The following is a 21,263-nucleotide window of genomic DNA, read 5'->3' as shown; positions in this document are numbered from 1 at the left end:
TATCGTGTAAAGGCTTCTGGGCCTCTGCCGCACGATGTGCCATAATTGAGTCAATATTTTTCCCATTATTGGGCATTTGGAGCATTTCCAAGTGAAGAATTAGTTTGAAAGGTGACATCAAGGACTGTCTCCATGCAATTTAATATCCCTTTAAGTTACACACCTTGTAATAAAGTCAAATTGCTAAGAAAAACTTAAGGTTTGCTCAGTGACTGAATCTGACTCTGAAAACCCACCTTTAAGTCCCCTTCTCCTGTCTCATTGCTACCTTTCCCCATAGTGGGCACCAGCAGAAGCAGGAAAGTCGTGCTGAAGGGAGTTCAAAGAGGTTAAGCAGAGGACAGGAGCCGTGGGTTTGGATGTTGCCATGCCCCTGGCCTGCCACAGGCTGGGAGTTATGTAGTATGTCCATGGCTGTCTTCAGCCAATGTGATGTCTCCAGGTGCTCTCTACACAGAGGCCAGGTAGTCAGGGTTCAGGTAACAGTGTGGGCTGCAGAGCCAGCTTCCTGGACTGAGCCCTGGTGTGAACTCTGTGACCCTGGTACATCGTTTAACCACTCTGTGCCTCCGTTTCCTACCATCGCAGTGCAGATGGTCACAACACCTACCTCACATTATTGGGAGGAAAATTAAGGGCATGAAGAACTCTTAGCACAGTGCTAGTCCTAATAGTTAGTTCTTAATAAGTGACACAGGAATTTCAGGAGGGAAAAGACATACGATCTGTGTGGGAAAGGTATAGAGCTTTCATTGTGACTTTTTAACTCCCACCTCAGACCCTTAACTCCTAAGAAAACAGTGAATCTAATATGCTTTTTTATGCCAGTCCCTCCCCACCCCATTGTAAGAGCCATGGGCCAGAGGTGGGCAGATAAGCCCAGGAGTGTGCAGGGCCTCAGGAGGAGGCAGCCCAGGACAGAGGAGTGCTCCTGGAGCTGCCTCTGAAGTCTCATGGCATGACTTTACTTCCCCCTTCTCAACACACACCACCTTTCCCTGCCCCTCGGAGATTTCATGCTTTTTCTTCTCCACTTTCATTCCATTTTTCTCCTCATCACTCTGGTCAAATTATCCCCCCAATTATCCACTCAAGTCCCCATGCCTCTGTCACAGCTTCCCAGGATAATCTGGCCGTCTAGTGTCTCCTCTGAATTTGGCCAAGGCACAGAGAAGCTCAGTGTAGACCCGCTTTCGGTCTGTAGCATTCCATGTGTTTTCCCAAATTCGCTTCATCTCATGGTTCAACAGTAAGTCCCTAACGCTGGGCGCTCGGACTGTTTCATACTTCACGGTGCCCAACCCGCACCTTGAGGCTGCACCCGCGCGTGGTGGGCCAGCTGCTGGACCGAGACGCGAGGCCTCTGTGGAATCAGTGCCAAGTGAGGAAGGAAAGAGAACCACAGCCTGACTCCGGTGGTTTCCGCCATCAGAGAGTGAACGGTATCGAGAAACCCAAGTGGGGGATTTCTGCGGTGTGTCCCCATCCTTAAAAATTAACCAGAAGAGAGAAAACAGGGCAGAAACAAAAGCTCACTCTGCCAGCCAGTCCGAGTTATTTTAGAGCGTTGAAAGCAGGGTGGTGGTGGTGAGATGAGTGCTCTGTAATCTTAGAGACAAAAAAAGAACAGGAAGGCCTGCAACCAGGCTGTGCCATGTCTTACTGAAAAAGACACAAAAAATTGAGATTGTTTACAGTTTTCCTTTTTTTTTCCTTGTTTAGTTGAGAGATGTTCTGTTTTCTTACATTTCTCCCACCTTTTCTCAACATAGGACTGGACAGCTCCCCAGACCTCATCCCTTCCCCAGGGCAGAAGAGGGCAGCTCACCCTGACCCCAGCAAGACCTCAGTGGACACAGAGCAAGTGAGACGGCCTGAAGACCCCAGACAGCCAGTATTACCCAGGGTCACCCGGGAGCACAGCACATCCCCAGGGAAAATGGCAACAGCTGAGCCTGACTTCAGCAAGATTCGTGCAGCCGCAGAAGCCAGCTCACCTGACACCACCAGGAAGGCAGCGGCCAACCAGGGAACAGGACCTGAGGCCGAGGGAGCCTCTCCAGCCAGTGCTGTCCTCTCACGAGACCTACTCAGGCCCCAGGAGGAGACACAAAGAGTTTCAGGTAACCACAGCAAAGCTCTGCAAACAACAGGAATCCTCATACCTGAAAACTCCCAGGAGTCTGCTCTGCTCAAGGGAACAGACTCTGAGTCTGAGAGGGCACGGCAGGCCAGCCCCTCCCTGCTGTCACCGACTGACAAGGCCAAAGAGGTGTGTGGCAGTGTCTCAGGGCACTGCTGCCCCGGGAAGAGTGGAGGGAGCCCTGTGACAGACATCGACAGACTCATCAAGGAATTGGATGCTTCTGAAGCAAGACTTCAGTCGCCTCAGAAAGGGGACCGGGCAAGTCAAGAGGGTAGTTCTCAGGGTCACCTTCCAACAGGAGCTGGAGGTGGAAGTTCCCGCCGTGCTGAGCCAGTCACGGGGAACCAGACCCCCACCCAGAGGCGGGCCTGGGCTGCTGGCCCTCCCCCGCCCCCACAGTGGACCTCCCAGCCTTCAGTTTTGGATTCGATTAATCCTGACAAACATTTTACTGTGAACAAAAACTTTTTGAGCAACTACTCTAGAAATTTTAGCAGTTTTCACGAAGACAGTACGTCCCTGTCAGGCCTGGGTGACAGCACAGAGCCATCTCTCTCGTCCATGTATGGCGATGCTGAGGACTCGTCTTCTGACCCCGACTCGCTCACTGAAGCCCCCCGACCTTCCACCAGGGACAACTGGTCCCCTCCTCGTTCCCGTGGGTCTTCTCACAAGGAAGATACTACAGAGTCTGAAGAGGAGCAGGTTGAAATCTGCTCCACGGGTGGCTCCCCCCACCCACCCCCGACGGCCGTGCATGCGCCTGCCCGGGCTGCACCCTGCCCTGCCCTCGCCAGGGTTCTGCCACGAAAGCACAGTGCTCTGAGTGAAGCGGTGGGAAGCCCGTGTGAGAGAGCGGCCTTCGTGCCAGGAGCCTTGTGCCCTGCAATCCCAAACTCTTCCCAGCCATCTTCTCTCTTGGATATAAGCTCCCATGGGCACGAACCTTACGCGGACCTAAAGATTACAGAGAACCACAGGCCTTCATGTGAAGAAGAAAGTGAGGAAGCCGGCAGCACTGGCTCAGCTGTGGAAAACAGCCAGCCTTCTACAGCCACCAGGCATTTTCACAACCCCGCAGTCACTCTCCCTCCTCACGTGGTAAATGGTTTGGAACATGCCTCGTTGGATGGGGAAACTCCAAATGGAAAACAGGAAGCCAATGTTAACACAACTGAAAATCGTTCCTCCTTTAATGTGGCTGCCCCTGAGAACGGGGAATCTGTTTTGGCAAATCTGCACATCTCCGAAAGTCATGACCTGGACGACTTGCTACAGAAACCAAAAATGACCTCCAGGAGGCCCATCATGGCCTGGTTTAAAGACGTCAGTAAAAGTAACCAAGGTACTCATTTGCAGAGCAAAGCTGAAAAGGAACAATCCATGATGCCAGCCAGAAGTCCTGACTCCAAGAGTCAGGTGTTGAGCACAAGCCATAAAAAGGGGGTTGCTGTGCCTAATAGCACCCCTCAACTGAAACTGAACCTTGAAAATAAAGACCCACCTAAAAACAGTTCAGCGGAAACACTTTTAAGTAACTGTCAGAAACCCAAATCCGGTCCTAAGCTGAAAAGACTGGGCATCAAAAGCAAAAGCAGAGGCAGTTCCGAGACCCTTGCCACTAATGTGCCTAAAGCTGGTGGGACAGACCACAGGAAATCCCTCATTTCACCCCAGGCCTCCCACAAAATGCTTTCCAAGGTAGCATCACACCAGTTCCACATAGCTGACCATGAAGAACCCGACAAAGATGCCACAGCCCCCAGCAAGTCTCCCCAGTGTGTGCTGGAGAGCAAGCCGCCACCTGCAGCCTCGGGCTCCCTCAGGCCTTCGGCATCAGACACAAGCATCAGACCATTCATTCCGTCCCTGACCTCCCCCAAGACTCTTCCTGAGCAAGGTGCAAGTAATGGGTTCCACACGGCTGACCACTCCGAACCCGACAGAAGTTGCCCAGCCACCCCCAGATCTCCTAAGTGTGGACCAGACAGCAAGGCACCCTCAGTGGCCTCGGAGACAGGTCCCCCAGCACTGAGGAGTGGCGCATCCACAGCAGTGGGCAAGTGTGAGCTCCCACCTCCCAGGCAGTCCCAGCAGCGCATGGCCAGCCAAACGGATTTGGTACCAGAAGCAGCCCAACCTGGGGTGACTGGCAACAAAGGAAGCAAAGCAATTGCTAGTTATCCCCTAGAAAGAATAAACCAGCTGAAAATAGTTGAAATTCCTTCTGAAAAAATGCCAAAGAATGCAAAGAATACAAGTGGTGACAAGCCAACTGAAAGTGACAGACAGGGAGAGTTCTTGGCCCAGAGCAACTGTCAGGAGAAGAGTGAAATCAGACCCTGTCACCCGTCAATGGAATCAGCCCCAAATCATCTATCCTCACTCACGTCCTGTGCCTCCCCAGTAGAGCAGGAAATGCAGCGATCTTTCAGCGTGGCAAAACTGGCCTCCTCCTCCTCCTCCCCACAGCTGCTGGCTAAAAAGGCAGATTCCTCCCCAGGAAAGTCGAGCCAGATGTCAGACTCCCCAGGGACGCCCAAGCACAGCACACCAGCGAGCCCAGTGCTGGATGACCATCCCTATTTCACACCGAGACCAGCGACCAGGACCTACTCCATGCCAGCCCAGTTCTCAAGCCACTTTGGGAGGGAGGGGCCTTCCCTGCACAGCCCAGGTCGCGCTCAGCGGGACAGCCAGATCCCTTCAACAAGCGGTGGTCTCCTTGACACCAAGGCATCCAGAGGCTGTGCTCTTGGGCTTGTCAATGGACAGGGCATGTATAGCGTGAAGCCCCTGCTGGAGACGGCGAGGAACCTTCCAGGAACAGACGAAGGGGATGTCCTTTCACTGCAGGAAACGAGCTGCCTGGTCACAGACAAAATCAAAGTCACCAGGAGACATTACTACTCTGAGCAGAACTGGCCCCATGAATCTACCTCATTTTTCTCTGTGAAGCAGAGGATCAAGTCCTTTGAGAACCTGGCCAATTCTGACCGGCCTGCGGCCAAGTTGGGGACTTCCCCTTTTCTGTCTGTGAGCTCCAAGCCTCCCATTGGGAGACGGTCATCTGGCAGCGTGGCTTCGGGGAGCCTCATCCACACTGGTGACCCGACAGCGAGGTCCCTGAGACGCAGCCTGAGTTCCTGCAGTGAAAGCCAAAGTGAAGCCAGCACCCTCACGCCCCAGATGATGAAGTCTCCGTCCAGCACGATGCTGACGGTCTCCCAACAGAATGTGCTGGAGACCAGTAACAAGGGCCCTGATTCAGACCCAAAGAAAGCGCTTGGTCCTTCTGGAATTCCCACTCCGACTGTGACCCCGGCCTCTCCCGTCAAAAGGAACAAGTCCTCGGTGCGCCATACGCAGCCCTCGCCGTTATCCCGCTCAAAGCTCCAGGAACTGAGAGCTTTGAGTATGCCCGACCTTGACAAGCTCTGCAGCGAGGATTTCTCGGCAGGGCCACAGGCCGTGCTCTTCAAAACCGAGCTGGAAATCATCCCCAGGAGGTCACTTGGTTCCCCTGCTGGAGGCCTCAATGGGTCCACTGCCCTTTCATGTCCTGTGAAAGGGGGGGACAGTGCCTGTCCAGGAGGAAGCAGGCCTAAAGCCAGTGAGCCTGGGGCACCCAGTTCAGCCAGTAATATGGGTGAAACGCCCCAGGATCTGCCTTCCAGAAAAAGCTGGTCAGTTAAGTAAGTATCTGTTCCTCCCCCTCCCCCTTTTATCTAAATAAACTTTTTTAAAAATCTAAAAACTAGTTTTAGATTTATAGAAAAGTTGCAAAGATAGTGCAGAGTTCCCATGTATCCCTCTTACATGGGAACTAATGTTAGCATCTTACATGGACCAATTTTGTCCATTGGTCAAAAGCAGGAAGTTAACGTCGGGACAACACGATTAACTAAACTACAGATTTTATTCCGGTATCACAGAAGTGTCCTTTTTCTATTCCAGTATCCCGCTAAGGATATCACATTAAAAACAGCCCCCACTGTTTTTAATACTATTACTGGAAAAATAAAGTGCTGCAGGGAGAAGTGTCGGCTAAAATGTTGCTCTGAAGAGAGGTTCCTATAGGACATGGCACTTAGGGAAAAGCATCATGACAAAGATGGGAGACAGTGAAGGCTGCACCTCAAGGAAGAATCTGGGCCTTTGAGAGTGATTGGAGTTAAACAGGAAATTTCTACATTTTAAAATATCTCACTTGAGCCTATATATTGCAAATTTTTTAATATATCAGAAATTTTCTGACCACATTGGTTCTGTAACACCTTGGAGGAATCCCTGAATCCATAGTAATTCCCACTGAAAAGAACCAACGATAATAGTAGAAAGGACGTCATTTTAAATGCGTTTTTACAAAAATGGAGAAATTGCTTTTTTCTTGATGTTTTTAATGTATTTATATTGTTTAGTTTGGATCAACTTCTAGTCTCAGCGGGGGACCAGCAAAGATTACAGTCTGTTTTGTCATCAGTGGGGTCAAAATCTACCATCCTAACTCTCATTCAGGAAGCGAAAGCACAATCAGAGGTGAGTGAAATGCAGAAACATGGGAAGATGGAACTGTTGTCATGTTAGTGCCCGGTGTGTGCAGAGAGCCAAGGAGAGCCCTCCTCCAAGTCTTGTGTTGTGAGTTCTACAGCTCAGTCTCGCTTGTAGCTGGCTTCAGAAGCTGGATCTTGTCTTGTGTTTTTCGGTGCTAGACTGGTGAAGCAGCTGTTTTAATTCCCCAGTGGTAACTGGTACTATCTTCCCTGCCCCACCCTGCATTTGGAGTTTGTCTGCAGAAGGTCCTCCAAACACAACAAGGCATCTTGGAACTGTTGGGGAATGACTGACCACAAGTACCTCTGTCCACCTAAGTGGACATAAACTACCTGTCGAGGGAGCCACCTGCTGGGAAATGAGAGTTAACATCTGTGTGGCCCTGTGCTGTCACCAAGTGTAGGAGCTTCTGAAGCCTGGGGTTCGAGACAAAGAAGCTAATTAGTCTTACAGAGTCTTTCAATAGACTGCATGTGACAGTAAACAATAACCAAAGAAACCATGAGTTCATACTAGAATACTTCTCTGAAGTACAACATTAATTTCTCAGGACTATCCAGAGAGAATTGAACCCTAAGAAATGGATAGTTTCTGTTTAGAGAAAAAAGCAAATAACAGTTTTTCTTGAGTGGTAATGTAGCTGAGTCACTGATATCATCTGAGAATGCTTTCCAGCAATTCTAATATTAGCAGGGCTGTGACGTTGGTTTCTAATAAGGAATGAGCCGGGCGGGGGAGGACACAGGGTGGGGTAGAGCCCAATTCCCCCGTAGCTTCCACTGGTTTGAGTCTGTGCAGTTAGGAAACACCTTGAGACATCCAGCATTTTTCATTTCAGTAAAAGGGACAATTCCATCATCTCCCTTCCTTCTTCAACTTGTTACAATACGGTAAGCATTTCACACATGGAAAGTTGTACTCTGGGATTTGCAGCCAAGGTGGCATGGTGAGATCACGCTCTGCCAGGGCCCCCTTCGCTGCAGACATTTTAGAGTGTTAGAGAAAATGTAAAAGGAGGCAAACAAATGTAGAAGGTCTCAACCAAACTCACAAATGAGATGGACATTTTCAGAGACCACAACTAAAGGCGAGGCTTTGTATGGACAGGAGGCTGAGCGTCAGCTTGGGTACATCTTTCGGGGCCTCCCCACTCCGGTTCCATCCATATTCACCGCCAGACGGACAGGCATGGTGGAGCGGTGTTAAAGATCTTTCTTCCCCTTTCACCAGAATGAGGTTTCTTTCTCTTTTCTTACTGTCTTCATTGGTTTCAGAGAGGAGCCGGTAGCAGAAATGTGCTTACTCTGCCATCTTTAGACCAGAAGTTTCCTGCCTTGTTTTTCGTTTGTTTGTTTTAATGATATGGTTTGTAGGTGCTGAAAATGGAACTGCACAAAACGATTTCTTGTGGCTTCTTGGGGGCGCTGTGAGAGATGAGAGAGTCTAAAAGCAAGCCCTGGTCTTCTGACCTCAGCAGGCCCAAACCTTGGGGGTGCCCTGATCATGGATCTCGCTTTCCTGATGCTGTGCTAAGCTTCCGAGGGAGGCAGAATTGGGCCTGATTGTCAGCTTCCAGCACACTTGTAGCCTCAAACACAACTGGAAAAAAGACATTTTTGTAAATTAAAATTCTGGTGATAACTTATCCAGGAATTCAGGAGAGTCCCTTTTTCAAATAATCTGTCTCTCTGCTCCAATGATGCATTTAAATATCTGAGAAGAAAAAAAAAATTTTTAAATAAATATCTGAGAAGTATTCCTATGTCAGCATCCAACGTTTCCTCTGAGAAGCTGCACAGACCATTTACCGGACCACATGCTCCAGTTTTTATTGAGAAAGCCTAGTCATCATTCTTCCCTCCACTGACTGGTGTCTGAGCATCAGGTCTGTATCCCAGCCCCCCAAGTTCTGCAGGCATTCTGGTGTCGGCATATGGAGCCCGTTTGAATGAACTCTGTTCTATAGACAAGTGTAAAATGCTTAAGTTTAGTCCCTAGGACTTACTGATGGAACCAAACACTACTGGGTCCTCCCCCGGCACAATACAGAGGTGGTTTTCTCTTTCCATGCTTTCAGTTTCTCGTCAGAGCAGTCCTTACAGCTTATTAGATTCCTTTTCTATTGCTGTGTTTGAGAACACCTTGAATTGATGGATTAAAAACCTAGCAGGGCAGATCTGTAAAATGTTGCTGAATCATCTCTAGTGTATGGATGGAGGAAGTCGAAATTCAGTATAATCAGCCCAGCTTGCTTTTCTATTTTAAAATCTTTTATTCCAAGGTATCTTTTGATTGATACTTGAAACATAAGACAGTCTTCTGTTATTTAACCGTGGAACACTACTAAGAATGTTCTAGTCTCGATAGGAGTTGACAGTTTTAATGTACCTTGTATATCATAACGTACTTGTTAACATACTTTGTATTTTATGAGTACTAACTAGTTGATTAATTGCACCTGAAATTCAATCAACTGAACATGGCGGGAGGAGGGCACAGGGCACATGGCTTCATTCTACTCTTAGCCCACTCTTGGCACTGACATGTCTCTTTGCTGCTGCTGCTGCTATTGTTGTTTGCTAAACTGCACACTTACTTGTGGAATAAAGAATGCCCTTTGTGATCAAATTACATGCTGTGATTTGGCAAGACACAGTCTGGTGCCTGGCATGACCAGAGTGGCTTCTCAATTGCCCCGTCCCCACCCTGTCCCAGTTCCTGTCCACCATCCCCGTGGTTCTGCAGCTACAGGACGGACCCTCACACACCCGTACAAGCACCCCCCAGGAGGAACGCAGATTGGTCCAAATGGGGCTCCTCTAATTCAAATATCCTGTGAAAGCTCCTGGAAAACCATCGGGTATAGTGGTGACAAACTGCAGTCGTACAGACGGATTTATATCAGAACTTCCTTACTCTGGGTACAAGGACTATCCTTGTTTATTTGCTTCTTTCTTTTCACTAGAATAAAGAAGATGTTTACTTCGTAGTCTTAACTAAAAAAGGAGGCTCAGGTCTGGGATTCAGTGTGGCAGGAGGGACCAATGTGGAGCCAAAGTCAGTTGTGGTAAGTGACAATGTCAAGATGCTCGGGGAGTGTCCGCGGAAGCGGCCCCAGAGTGGGATCAGGACAAAACTCATGGCAGTGAGTTCAAAGGCTGCTGGTGTTTGTTCACTGCTGCCAAAACAAACATGGAAAAGGAGGACATAATATTTTCCCTGACAACATACACCTTTTACCACAGCTGACCGATGTACAATACACAGGCTGAGTGACCTATTAGGCGCCAATACATATAAACACAAATGTCTATAGCCTCGTACTCACCTAAATATTTTGTGGAAGCACCAGAAAGACATTAGAACTGAGCAAACCTGCATTTGCTTATGAACTTACTTCTTTCTCAAGAACCACGCCCTCAATTGTATATCCCTCAGTGACCTTTGGGCTCATCAGGGAGGCCCCCTCCCTGGACAAGACCAGGTCCTGTTCATCTTTGTATCTTATCGCCCCACGGTGTCAGGCACAGAGCACACACTAGCAAGAGGTTGAGTAAGAATGTGTTCAGGTGCTGGGACTGACATTTGGAAGTCCATCCCTTGTACTGGATATGGTTTTGATAAACCAAGTGTTTCTATGATTTGGAAAACTTGCCATTAGAAGATTCCTTTACTGTGGACTTGCAGTTAACCCTTCTGTTTTTACTGGAGATCAGAAATGAATTTGGCTTTGTCCTCTCCTTGTCCCAGGTCCACAGGGTGTTTTCTCAGGGGGCAGCTTCTCAGGAAGGCACTATGAGCCGAGGGGATTTCCTTCTGTCAGTCAATGGTGCCACACTGGCTGGCTTAGCCCATGGGGACGTCCTGAAGCTTCTGCACCAGGCACAGCAGTACAAAGATGTCCTCGTGGTCATCAAGAAAGGAAATGACCAGCCCAGTCCCTCTACCACGCAGGAGCTGCCCACAGCCAACGGGAAGGGTTCAGTATCCAGAAAGACCATCCCCCTGGAGCCTGGCATGGGTGAGACATCAGTGTAACAACCAGTCGGTGTGAGCAGCTGGCTTGGTACTTTCCGGTTGAACAGGGAGGAAATTAACCACCATCATCTGGGTCAGAGAGATTAAGTGTAGTGAAGTCTAGAGTTTGTGGATGCTTCTTGCAAAAGCAGTGTTACAAATAAGTTATTTTAAACAGAACCAGGAGTTAGAACCATACTGTTGAAGGTTTAAAATGAATACTTGACAGCTTCCCTAAATGTCCTAAGAAGAAAGCCCTTCTATATTCCATCCTCGCTTGTTAGGGCTTGAGTGGCTGTTAAGTAAAACAACAAACTCGTGTGATGGGGGAATCAGTGTAGAAATTCCAGAACTGAGATTTGTCCTTGGAAAACATCAGGGCTTGTGTTCTTTCCTGTTTTAGAAGAACATAAAGCAATAAGGGGGCAAAAAGTGTCTAAAGACAGAGACTGCAGCCTTAGTCAGCCAAGAGCTTACAAAGAGGTTCCAAAGCACATGCTCTGTGCCCTCCACACTCACTCCCAGGCTGCATAGAAAGCCACGCTCAGTACTTACTCCAAACGAAGCCCTGCGTCTGTTTCTGACGCTCAGGCGGATTCCGCCGGTGTGACGTCAGCCTCACTGAGACATGTCCCAGCAGTGTGTGGGGATTTCTGCTTGGGCATAAAAGCTTTCTCCACGCTTGCAGAAAGCGCTCAGAAGAGCAGAGGGTGCAGGTACAGGGGAACACAGCCAGGAAGGGGCCCCAAATTTGGGAGAGCAACCCTAACCGGGTCTGAAATGTTAATCATCAGCGCTTCAAGATGGATGGGACTCGCGGGGGCCAGGGTAATACCTTTGGGGGGACAGGACAGGAGGTAATGTGTGTCCCTGTCATTTTTATCTTTCTAACCACCACTGCAGGGAGGAGCACAGCTGCACAGGATGCTGTGTGTGTTGAAGTGCTGAAGACCTCAGCGGGGCTGGGATTGAGTCTGGATGGAGGAAAATCGTCTATGTCTGGAGATGGGCCCCTGTTCATTAAACGAGTGTACAAAGGTAATGTCCTAGAAAACCCAATCTGCCATCCATTACCAATTTTCTTTCCGTGTATGTCAGTGACTTCCAGTTGGAAATCAAATTTGTTTTTAAAAAATCTAAAACGTTTTCAATGCTTTGTGACATACAGGTTTACTGTGCGTCAGCCTGTTGTGTTTTTCCTGTATTAACTCATGTCACCCACGGTCCTATCGGATAGGTACTGTCCCCATTTTACAAAAGGAGAAACTGGGCCACGGGGGAGTTGTGCAAGCACCTGAGGTCACACAGACGGAAGTGGCAGAACAAGGTTTAGACCCAGGCAGTCTGGCTTTAGAGTCTGTCTCCGTGTTCTTCATTAGTATTAGCTGTTATTGATGTGAACATGTCCAGCTAAGTAATGCCATCAGAGTGCCAGTCAGGGATACTTAACATGGCATAGAGCGTATTCACTTACAAGTTGCAGATACCAGACTGCAAGAAAGTAAGGTGGGAGCGGTAGGTGTCCCTGAAATGGTTGGTAGATATAAAGTTTCTAAATGAACTTGAATAATTCATTTTCTGATCTTGGAGAGTTCACAAAAGTCTCTTCAGGTTCCTGAGCTGGTTATTATACTAACGATATCAGTATATATGTATATATAATATGCATACCATTATAATATTTAATATAACACTAATATTTAATATAAATATTAGTATTGTTTTATTAAAAATTAGTATTAGGAAATGTTGTACTAGTATTATTAGTATGTTAAATATTATTAAATATTATTTTAAGCTAAGGCAAGCATGAAACAACCACGTCGGTATATAACATCATATGCCACGTAACGTTTTGGTCAATGACAGACCACATACATATACGACGGTGGTCCCGTAGGATTATATGGAGCTAAAAAAATTCTGATTGCCTAGTGACATCATAGCCATCATGTCACAGCACAACGCATTACTCACGTGTTTGTGCTCATGCTGGTGTAAACACACCTGTGCTGCGTCACGTAGAAGTATAGCACATACAATTACAGAAGCAGGCTGTACCATCTGGGTTTGTGTAAGTGTACTCTGTTTGCACAGTGATGAAGGCCCAATGGTGCATTTCTCAGCACATATCCCCATCTCTAAGTGGAGCGTGACTGTGTACTGATACTGTTACAATATTAAGTATTATTAGTACATTCATGAAGAGGCCTCATATCAACCAACTATTTAAACACCTAAGTGCTCTTTCTTGCAGTCTAGCATCTAAAACTCTTGTAGTTTGGGCATATAACAGAATAAGCAGGTCAGCAAGTAATAAGGTCAGCTCTTAGCTCGGGACTGTTACCTTTTTAATGACCTCTAGTCAGTGGCCTTGAGGTGTATTTCTACAATTACATACCTCAGGAGCCTCCTCCTGGCCCATAGTACCAATAGAAAATTATTTTTAAAATATGGAGCTATACTTAAAAACAAACCCCTCAGTGGTCAGCAGGGGCTGCCGTACTATGGCCCAGAGGAAGCAGGGAACGAGAAACATACAGTGGGCCTGGGGCTTCAGTGCCCACCCAGGAGCAGGGACTGCACACCCCTGTATTTGTGGGTGACTGGAACCAGGCTTCTTGTGCTGTGGGGGGTAGGGACTTGCTCTCTGCCAGGACTGGAGTCAAACCAGCTCTGCCATACAGCTCAGGGAGCAGCCAGAAGCGGGCAAGTGGAGGACAGGCGTAGATCAGGAGCCAGGCCTCTGCTGGGTGTGGTGTCTAGAATCATGGTACCAGGGTAAACGGGAAACCCCTACTTGTTAACTTGACAGCAGCAGAACACAGCCAAGCGAAGGCAAGCATGAAACAACTGGAAGAGCACTCAGCAGCGAGAGCTCTCAGACTAAGATTACAAAGTGCCTGAGGAAACCCACTGCCATGAGAGACAGCCAGCAGACCCCATAAACAGGAGACGCCATTGAAAAATAAAGACAGGAATATTATCCACATGAAACGAGACCAAGAGGGTATGCAAAAGGAGCAGGCAGATATGTTAAAACAGACACATACGAACATGCAGTCGAATATATTTTTATAATTAACAAATAGAATTCAAAAGTGTACCAAATCCTTATGAAAAGAGAATTTATAAACATCGAGATAGAAGAAACCATAAAAACTGTAGCACAAGAGAATAAAGAGATCAAAATTACGAGAGGCAGTATTGAGGAATACCAGAAAGGAAAAAATAGAATGAAAGGAAATATTTGGAGAAGTCATGACTAAGGATTTTCCAGAATTGAGAAACAACAGTATTCGGACTGAAAATTCTCATCAAGGCAAAACAGGATGAATTTTATATAAAAAAAAAAAAAAAATACCAACCCTTTCTATATCACAGTCAAGTTTCAAAATATAAGTAAAAATAAGAAAATCTAAAAAGCTAACAGAGAAAATCTACAGATTACTCCCAAAGGCACTAGAGATTAGCAGCATGAATGCCAAAAGATGACAGAATATCACCTTCGAGGACTGAGGATAAACATCTGTCAGCCGAACTATCAAGAGTGATAGCAAAATGGAGGTATGTGAAAGCCCACACATGGAGGGAGCTGCAGTCACTGCCACCCTGCTGTCACGGCCATGCTGCCTCTGCGGGCCAAAGCAGAAGCCCCAGGAGAGAGAAGCAACTCCAGACCTACTTCCAGCAGAGAAAAGATGATGTCCTTGAGACTCCTTGGCCTTTGTCTCTAGCATCTGGCTAGAAATCCAGGGAAACTATATAAATGGTCAGAGGAAGCGAAAGAAGCACCTGTTTCGTTTACTAGCATTTTGGATGCCCTCGTGTGCAAACCTGCAGTTTTATTCTTGTGAAAGGCACTGAAGTATTTCTTAATATTATACAGTCAATCCCTGCCTTCACTTTTTGGAGACTAGTGAATCCAGTTTCTTTGTACAGGCTTAGAGATTTCATCTTCTAACCTTTATTTCATACTTTAAAATTTTAATGGGCATGAGGTTTTCCATGTATCTTGTTTCCTGTGCCTTTTTTTAGCTCAAGCACCAAAAGCAATATAGTAGTACTCAATCAGTCTCATACCAAAAAACTTCTTTGAATAATAAAGGAATATCGTATTTCCCTGAAGCTTTCTTGACAGTCAGAGATTTTGTCTATGAAAAAAAGCAGTAAATAGTTATTTGTAATCTCCTACATGAAGTGGCAGCCGTCCAGGTAACGGTTAGAACATTGTCACTGCTGTTTGGGCTGCTTTAAAAATGTTTCTCTTTTCATCATTTTACCAAGAATATCAATGATATAATAAGCCAAGAGAAAGATAAAAGGTATAAAGACTGGAAATACAGGGACACAATTTGTCACTACTGGCAAATTATAGGTTCTTCCTGACTGAAAAAAAAATCTAAAAGAATAAAATGTTAATAAGCCAATATAAATTCAAGATTGCTGAATTCACAATCAACATATAAAAATCAATAGAATTTCCTATGTATCAGCCATAACCATTACTTTAAAATACTAAAGGATTACTACTTAAACATAACATAAAAAGCATGTATCATAAAAAATACATTAAATGTTTATCTTATATGTGGCAAAATAATTCTTAAGCAAATATAAAAATCTAAGTGACTGACTAGAAGATATTTACAATGTATTTAACCAACAAAAGGCTGATGTTTCAGAATATATCAAGAACTATAATTCAATAAGAAAAATACAAAATAAAGAGAAAAATTGGGTAAAGGAAAACAAATAGAAAAACAAAAGTTCAAACCTAAACAGCCAAGAAACACAGGAAAAGATGCTCCAACTTGTATTAGTTATTGAGTGGAAATTATAATCATTCTTTTTTCAGGCTGGCCATGAAAGAACTTTTTGGGGAAAAGCATAAAAGCTTTCTAAAGGACATTTTTTAAAACCTCAATAAATGGGAGAGACACATCGTGGTCAAGTCTGTTAGGATTCTGTTTGGCCTCTTGTAATAGAAAACTCAAAGTAACAATGGTTTAAACAAGAAAGAAGTTTCTTTCTCACATAAAAGAAGTCCAGGAGTTGGGACCCTCTTTGGTCTGCACCACACTGAATGGTTCACCAGGGATTTTTTTTTTTTTTAAAGATTTTATTGGCGAAGGGGAACAGGACTTTATTGGAGAACAGTGTCTTTCTCTAGGGCCCATCAGCTCCAAGTCAAGTTGTTGTCCTTTCAGTCTTAGTTGTAGAGGGCGCAGCTCAGCTCCAAGTCCAGTTGCCATTGTTCAATCTTAGTTGCAGGGGGCACACAGCCCACCATTCCTTGCAGGAGTCGAACCGGCAACCTTGTGGTTGAGAGCACACATTCCAACCAACTGACCCATCCGGCCACCCAGGAGCTCAGTGGCAGCTCAGCGGCAGCTCGTTGCTTTCATTCCTAGTTGCAGAGGGCACTGAATGGTTCATGTGGGAATCGAACTGGCAACCCTGTTGCCCAGAACTCATGCTCTAACCAACTGAGCCACCCGTCCGCCCCCTCATCAGGGACTTTTACCTGCGTCACCTCATTCGATCCTTACAACAATCTAGTGAAGTAACAAGACAGATATTAACATCACTATTTTGCAGATGAGGAAACAGGTTTACAGAAACCTGTAGCAGTTGCTTGAAGCAGACTTGAGACCAAAACCAATCTGATTGCTATTCACAGTGCACGTTCCACTAACTCACAGCCTCCTCTTTTGTTTGGTTGGAACCCTCCTCCCCCAAGCTCTTAGCTCCACATGAACACACACAAGCTTCTTTGATCTCACATAACCTGCTTGGGGGCCTTAGTCAATATTCCTAGAACAGGACACTGGGTGCATGTGGTAACACAGTATAATTGGTTATGTAGAGTAACAGTGCTTTGGGACTTCCACAATGTGTTATCTGCAGAAAGCAGTGACCAGGACTAACTCCATCTCTCTGCTCCCACAGTAGAGATGATTTTGGTGAGGACTCATCTCTCCTCTAACGACAGTATGTGCTTCTATCATTAACAACATAAAATGTTTTTATCCTTGAGTGGGTTGAATTTGAACTTATTTTCTTCCAGCTGTATTTTTATTATTTTTTTCAATTTTTATAGTCAAATATAATCATGTATATTGATATCAAATAATATTTAACAATGATTTCAGCAGTTTAGGATGAAATAGAAGCAGCTGCTCAGTTTTTTGAGCTCTAATTAAGATTTCTGAGAACATTAATTATCTTCAGACTTGGGAATTTTTCTTTCAATGCCCTTTTTTCCTTAAGTGCTTCCGCTGCCAGTGTGCATTTCTTTTCCAATACAATTGTTTGTTTTAGATGTACATGTGCAAGAAATTAATGAGGGCTTAAATGTGTGCTTTTTCAAAGTTTATCAACTTGTCAGACCATACACAAAGCTGTAGTGTAGAAATATGTCAAAGCTGTGTGTGTAAGCAGTGAATTCCGTAAATCTCCACGGTCATGGCCGAGCATGAATCACTGATTCTCAGAAATTGGCTACATTAGCCAGTATCTGTTAACAATTAGAAGTTGAACCTGTTTTCCTGCATGTATTGGCTGTTTGGATTTTCGCTATGGATTTCCTTTGTTCAACCTTCTCTTTACTTTGTATTCTTTGAAATACCTTCCCTTCAGTTGCTTTTATTTGGTGGGGGGCAGGGGGAAGGTATTACAGATTTGAATTTTTTTATGTAGTCAAATTTCTTTTTATGGGTATATGCTTTGTGTGTCTTGTTTAAAAAGTATCTCTTTATCCTACGAATATAAGCATGTCATTTAGAGATTTTTCTCATTAAAATTTTCAGTTTTCTTGCACTTCATTTTGGGTATTGTGAAAGTACCAAGCCACTATTCTGTATTTATTCTCGCAGGTAGTGCAGCTGAACAAGCCGGGATAATAGAAGCTGGAGATGAAATTCTTGCCATTAATGGGAAACCCCTGGTTGGACTCATGCACTTTGATGCCTGGAATATTATGAAGTCTGTCCCGGAAGGACCTGTGCAGTTAGTAATTAGAAAGCATAGGAATTCTTCATGAAACACGCGGCAGTAGTGACACATTTTTTTAAACAAGAATCTCCTTTTCTTGGTTCCCTTCTTATGTTAGCAAATCAGAATGACTGCTTTCAATGGTAGGTTCCTAAAACAATAGAGAAACGTGGTGTAGGCAAGGACTAAAAATCTCTACGTTTGTACTTGTATCTGAAGCTGAACTCTGGAAGATGTCCCCCTTGGTCACCAGGGCAGATGTGCCCCAGTGCCTGCCCTTACCTTTCACGTTTACTGATGGGGATACGAGATGTGGCATGATGCTCTTTTTCATCTGCCAACATTTCGCTAGACCTTTGCTTCCTTTCTGCCACCTCTCCCAACATACCCAGTCCTGGCAATTAGGGAGCCAACAGTGTGAGGGGCAACACACGTGTCACAACTAAAAGGATTATAGTTTTATATAATTTTGTAAGTAAGTAACCAGATGTTTTTAGGGACAGTCAATGGGAGGAGACACAGGTCAGTGTGTTACCCTGAAAAGAAAATGAGACTTAAAAAAAAAAACATAAGTATTGACTTAACGGTTAGGCTGAGCTCGAATTATCAAAAAAATGAAAAATAAAATCAATAAAAAGTAATATTTTTTAGTGAGTGTAATATGCACGGTACGGATGTAGAGTTCAGCTCGGTGGGTTATTGATGACCAAGAGGTCCTGATCTAAGTGTAAGTCGTAAGGCTGTTACACAAATGCCGTTCCGATGAACTGTACTAAGTAGCCAGGAACTTCACTGCTTACCATGAGCAGAAGTTCCAGCTCGGAGAGCACCTTGCATCTAGTTTGGAACTTGTCTTGAGTAAGTTCTTGGATTCAAGACTGGTCAACACAAGAGCAGCCAAAAATAACAGTCACAGGGTTTCTGTTTCTGTATTTTGTGTACTCCAACCAGTAATTTAAACTAAATTTTTAGAAACCAAGTATCTTTTTAGTATCCTTGGATTTATAAACATAGGCATTATATTTACAACCCAAATAGAGGAGCTTAAAATAATCCTTGTAGAGGGCTTTATTTTGGTTGGTTTTCCTCCCCTTACCCCAAGCAGCTTAAAAAAATGTGACCTTTCTAAGTACTGGATCACTTTTCCTGACCTGGGTGTAATGTCATACCTCTGAGGTGACTGAAGTTTTTGCTGTTTTTGTTTCTCTGTTTTGCAAATTCTTCTTCTGTCAAAAAAGTTTCCCTGCAGAAAACTACTGTGACTCACGCTGCTTGTGAAGCTGGTCCTAGCTGGCTGCTTTCCGTTCAAAGCACGAGCTTTGTAGTGGCTGTTCCCGTTCGATGCGCTGTCCCTTGTCCCACAGTTGGCTTTTCTCCCCTTGTACTTTAGGCCCTCATCAGCTTCATTTGCCAAAATGTAATAAGAAAGAGAAAAATGGAGAGAGTGAGTCACTCTTTCAAGGTAAAGGAGAACTATGTAGTTACAACCCAAACTCCCGGGTGGCACATACTGACTGATTGAGTCCCGGGGAATCCAGGTGAGATTACATACTGAGGACGCTAAGGTTTCATGTTGGAGCTTTTACTTTAAATAACGTACAGCGTGGGTGTGTGGCTTAGAGACAAGAACTCAAGTCATTTTACCCCCCAATCATGGAGGCACTTGAGCCGTCACCTTTGTATATCCTTTTTCTGAGTGATTAATCCCAGTAAACCTTTGTGGAGTTGGGCCAGAGAGGGCTCTCCGATGGGAGTGAACTATCTGGCTGGTGTGAGCCCAGATTTCTCTTTTTTTTCACAGGTTATACAAAAGAACATGTAGTACAGGCATTAGTTAGAAAGACCTGATTAATTTACCTTCTATTTTTCACTACAATTCCAGGTAGGATACTATAGACAGTCAGTGCAAGGTGCATGCTAGATTGTTTCTAAGTCTCTGGGGTCAGTTTTGTGGTTTCTGTTTTCTTGCCTGAACGACAAGAGACTATTAGAAGTCAACACTGAAAAGGATTTTTTGCCTCCACTCTTCCAGCTGTGCCTACTAAGAAATGCACCGTCCTATGTGAACGGACAGGAACTTCTAGAGCCAAGTGGAACCATGGGCGCTCTCCTTGTGAGCGCCCCTCATCCTTGTATCTGAATGCAAGGGGAGACCGCTAGCTCACTAAACTGTTAAAGTCATCTGTCATTTCTAGTAGATCTTGCCAGGAGGGTTCCCTGGCCGACAGTTGGAACTTAAGGGAGCAAGCAAAAGTCCGTCTGTGACCCTAAAATAGAAAGCTATTTATGTGTCTTCAGTGTTCAAGGCATGACGAGTATTTCTAATTAGTCGAATGAATTCCCACACTTCCTGAAGTGAACACTAATGGTATTGTCCTACTCAAACTTTCATGGTTTTGGTTTTTTAACTGGTCATTCACAATAAGCTATGAGGTTAAATATGTGTTATAACATGTAAATCGTAGTTACAAGGATATATTGTGAAGGTTGAAGTAGGTTGGGTTTGCTTTCTATCCTACCATACACATCTCATTTAATTTGATGGTTGACTTAATTGGCACCATACCTGTTGTATATTATACATTATCCTTTATTTATGTAAAATAAAATGCCTTATATATTATTAAAGAGTAAGTGCAATAATATGAAATAGCCTGTACATTTAAAAATGTTGTCGCCAAGTTATGTAAACCCACATCTCTGTAAACAATCTTTTTAAAGTAATTTTAAAAAATAAACACTGCTTACTACACTCGGCTTACTTTTTTTTTTAAATTTTGTATCTACAGAATAACCTTTCAAGATATCGAGATAAGAAATGTTTATGATTACCTAAATTATTACCTGAGTGGGTGAGAGGCACAAAGACAACAGAACTCAGGTCACCCACTCGTTCCCAGGCCACACCCAGGAGCTGACACAATCCAAAACCGGTCTACCTCTGAAATCTTAAAAACAAACATCCCACACTTTTGCAATCTTCTGACCTTCTTCCCCTTCTTCCCACTACTGCTTCTTAGCTTCAATTGCAACAAGCCCTCCAAGCCCTTCCCAGTTGTCAGTTTCTCCCCACCAGAACCTCTGCCCTTTCATTCTCTTCTCTATTCAGACTGGCCCCCATCAGAGCACAACAGTCCCCATCCAGCCCATAAGCTAAGCTCCCTCAACCCAGCTAAATCCTGGATCCTTCCAACGAGCTGACTTCTTGGTTCCTACATGCCTATTACTAGACAAGATCCCACAACAACACAGAATGATGCTGCTATAAATTCATGGTTTCCAACCTCAACAGGACCCTCGTGCTACTCGGCAACGCTTTCCTTGTCAGTTTTTTCTCTCGTGCTTCACAATGACCACAATCCTCATTTTCCTCAAAACTCCTCCCCCTCACCTCTGCCCACCCCCCCACCCCCCCATACTTGCATGATCTGGGATCCTACTTCACAGAGCGAAATAAAAAACCATCTACTTCTTTAAGGCTCTTTGGTTTTAAGACACCAAGGAAGAAGGCAAGATGGCATCTCACAAGCATCCAAGAACGGGACTCAGC

The 21,263-nt window shown here is 45.1% G+C and overlaps 1 protein-coding gene across 5 annotated transcripts in view; it reads left to right on the top strand.

Moving 5' to 3' along the window:
* PDZD2 (PDZ domain containing 2) overlaps window positions 1-20,465 on the top strand; it is a 331,805-nt gene extending 311,340 nt beyond the window's left edge. For all 5 annotated transcript variants that reach the window (XM_019737274.2, XM_019737273.2, XM_019737275.2 and 2 more), the window contains 6 exons: window positions 1,773-5,841; window positions 6,568-6,685; window positions 9,666-9,767; window positions 10,451-10,721; window positions 11,621-11,755; window positions 17,596-20,465. In XM_019737274.2, the coding sequence (XP_019592833.2) occupies window positions 1,773-5,841; window positions 6,568-6,685; window positions 9,666-9,767; window positions 10,451-10,721; window positions 11,621-11,755; window positions 17,596-17,762 (4,862 nt within the window). In that variant the 3' untranslated portion in view covers window positions 17,763-20,465. The remainder of the gene's footprint in view (window positions 1-1,772; window positions 5,842-6,567; window positions 6,686-9,665; window positions 9,768-10,450; window positions 10,722-11,620; window positions 11,756-17,595) is intronic.
* Window positions 20,466-21,263: the final 798 nt, after the last annotated feature.

The sequence above is a fragment of the Rhinolophus sinicus genome, linkage group LG03 (assembly GCF_036562045.2).
Source record: "Rhinolophus sinicus isolate RSC01 linkage group LG03, ASM3656204v1, whole genome shotgun sequence".
Taxonomy (NCBI): domain Eukaryota; kingdom Metazoa; phylum Chordata; class Mammalia; order Chiroptera; family Rhinolophidae; genus Rhinolophus; species Rhinolophus sinicus.
This window is presented reverse-complemented; position numbering and strand designations above follow the sequence as displayed.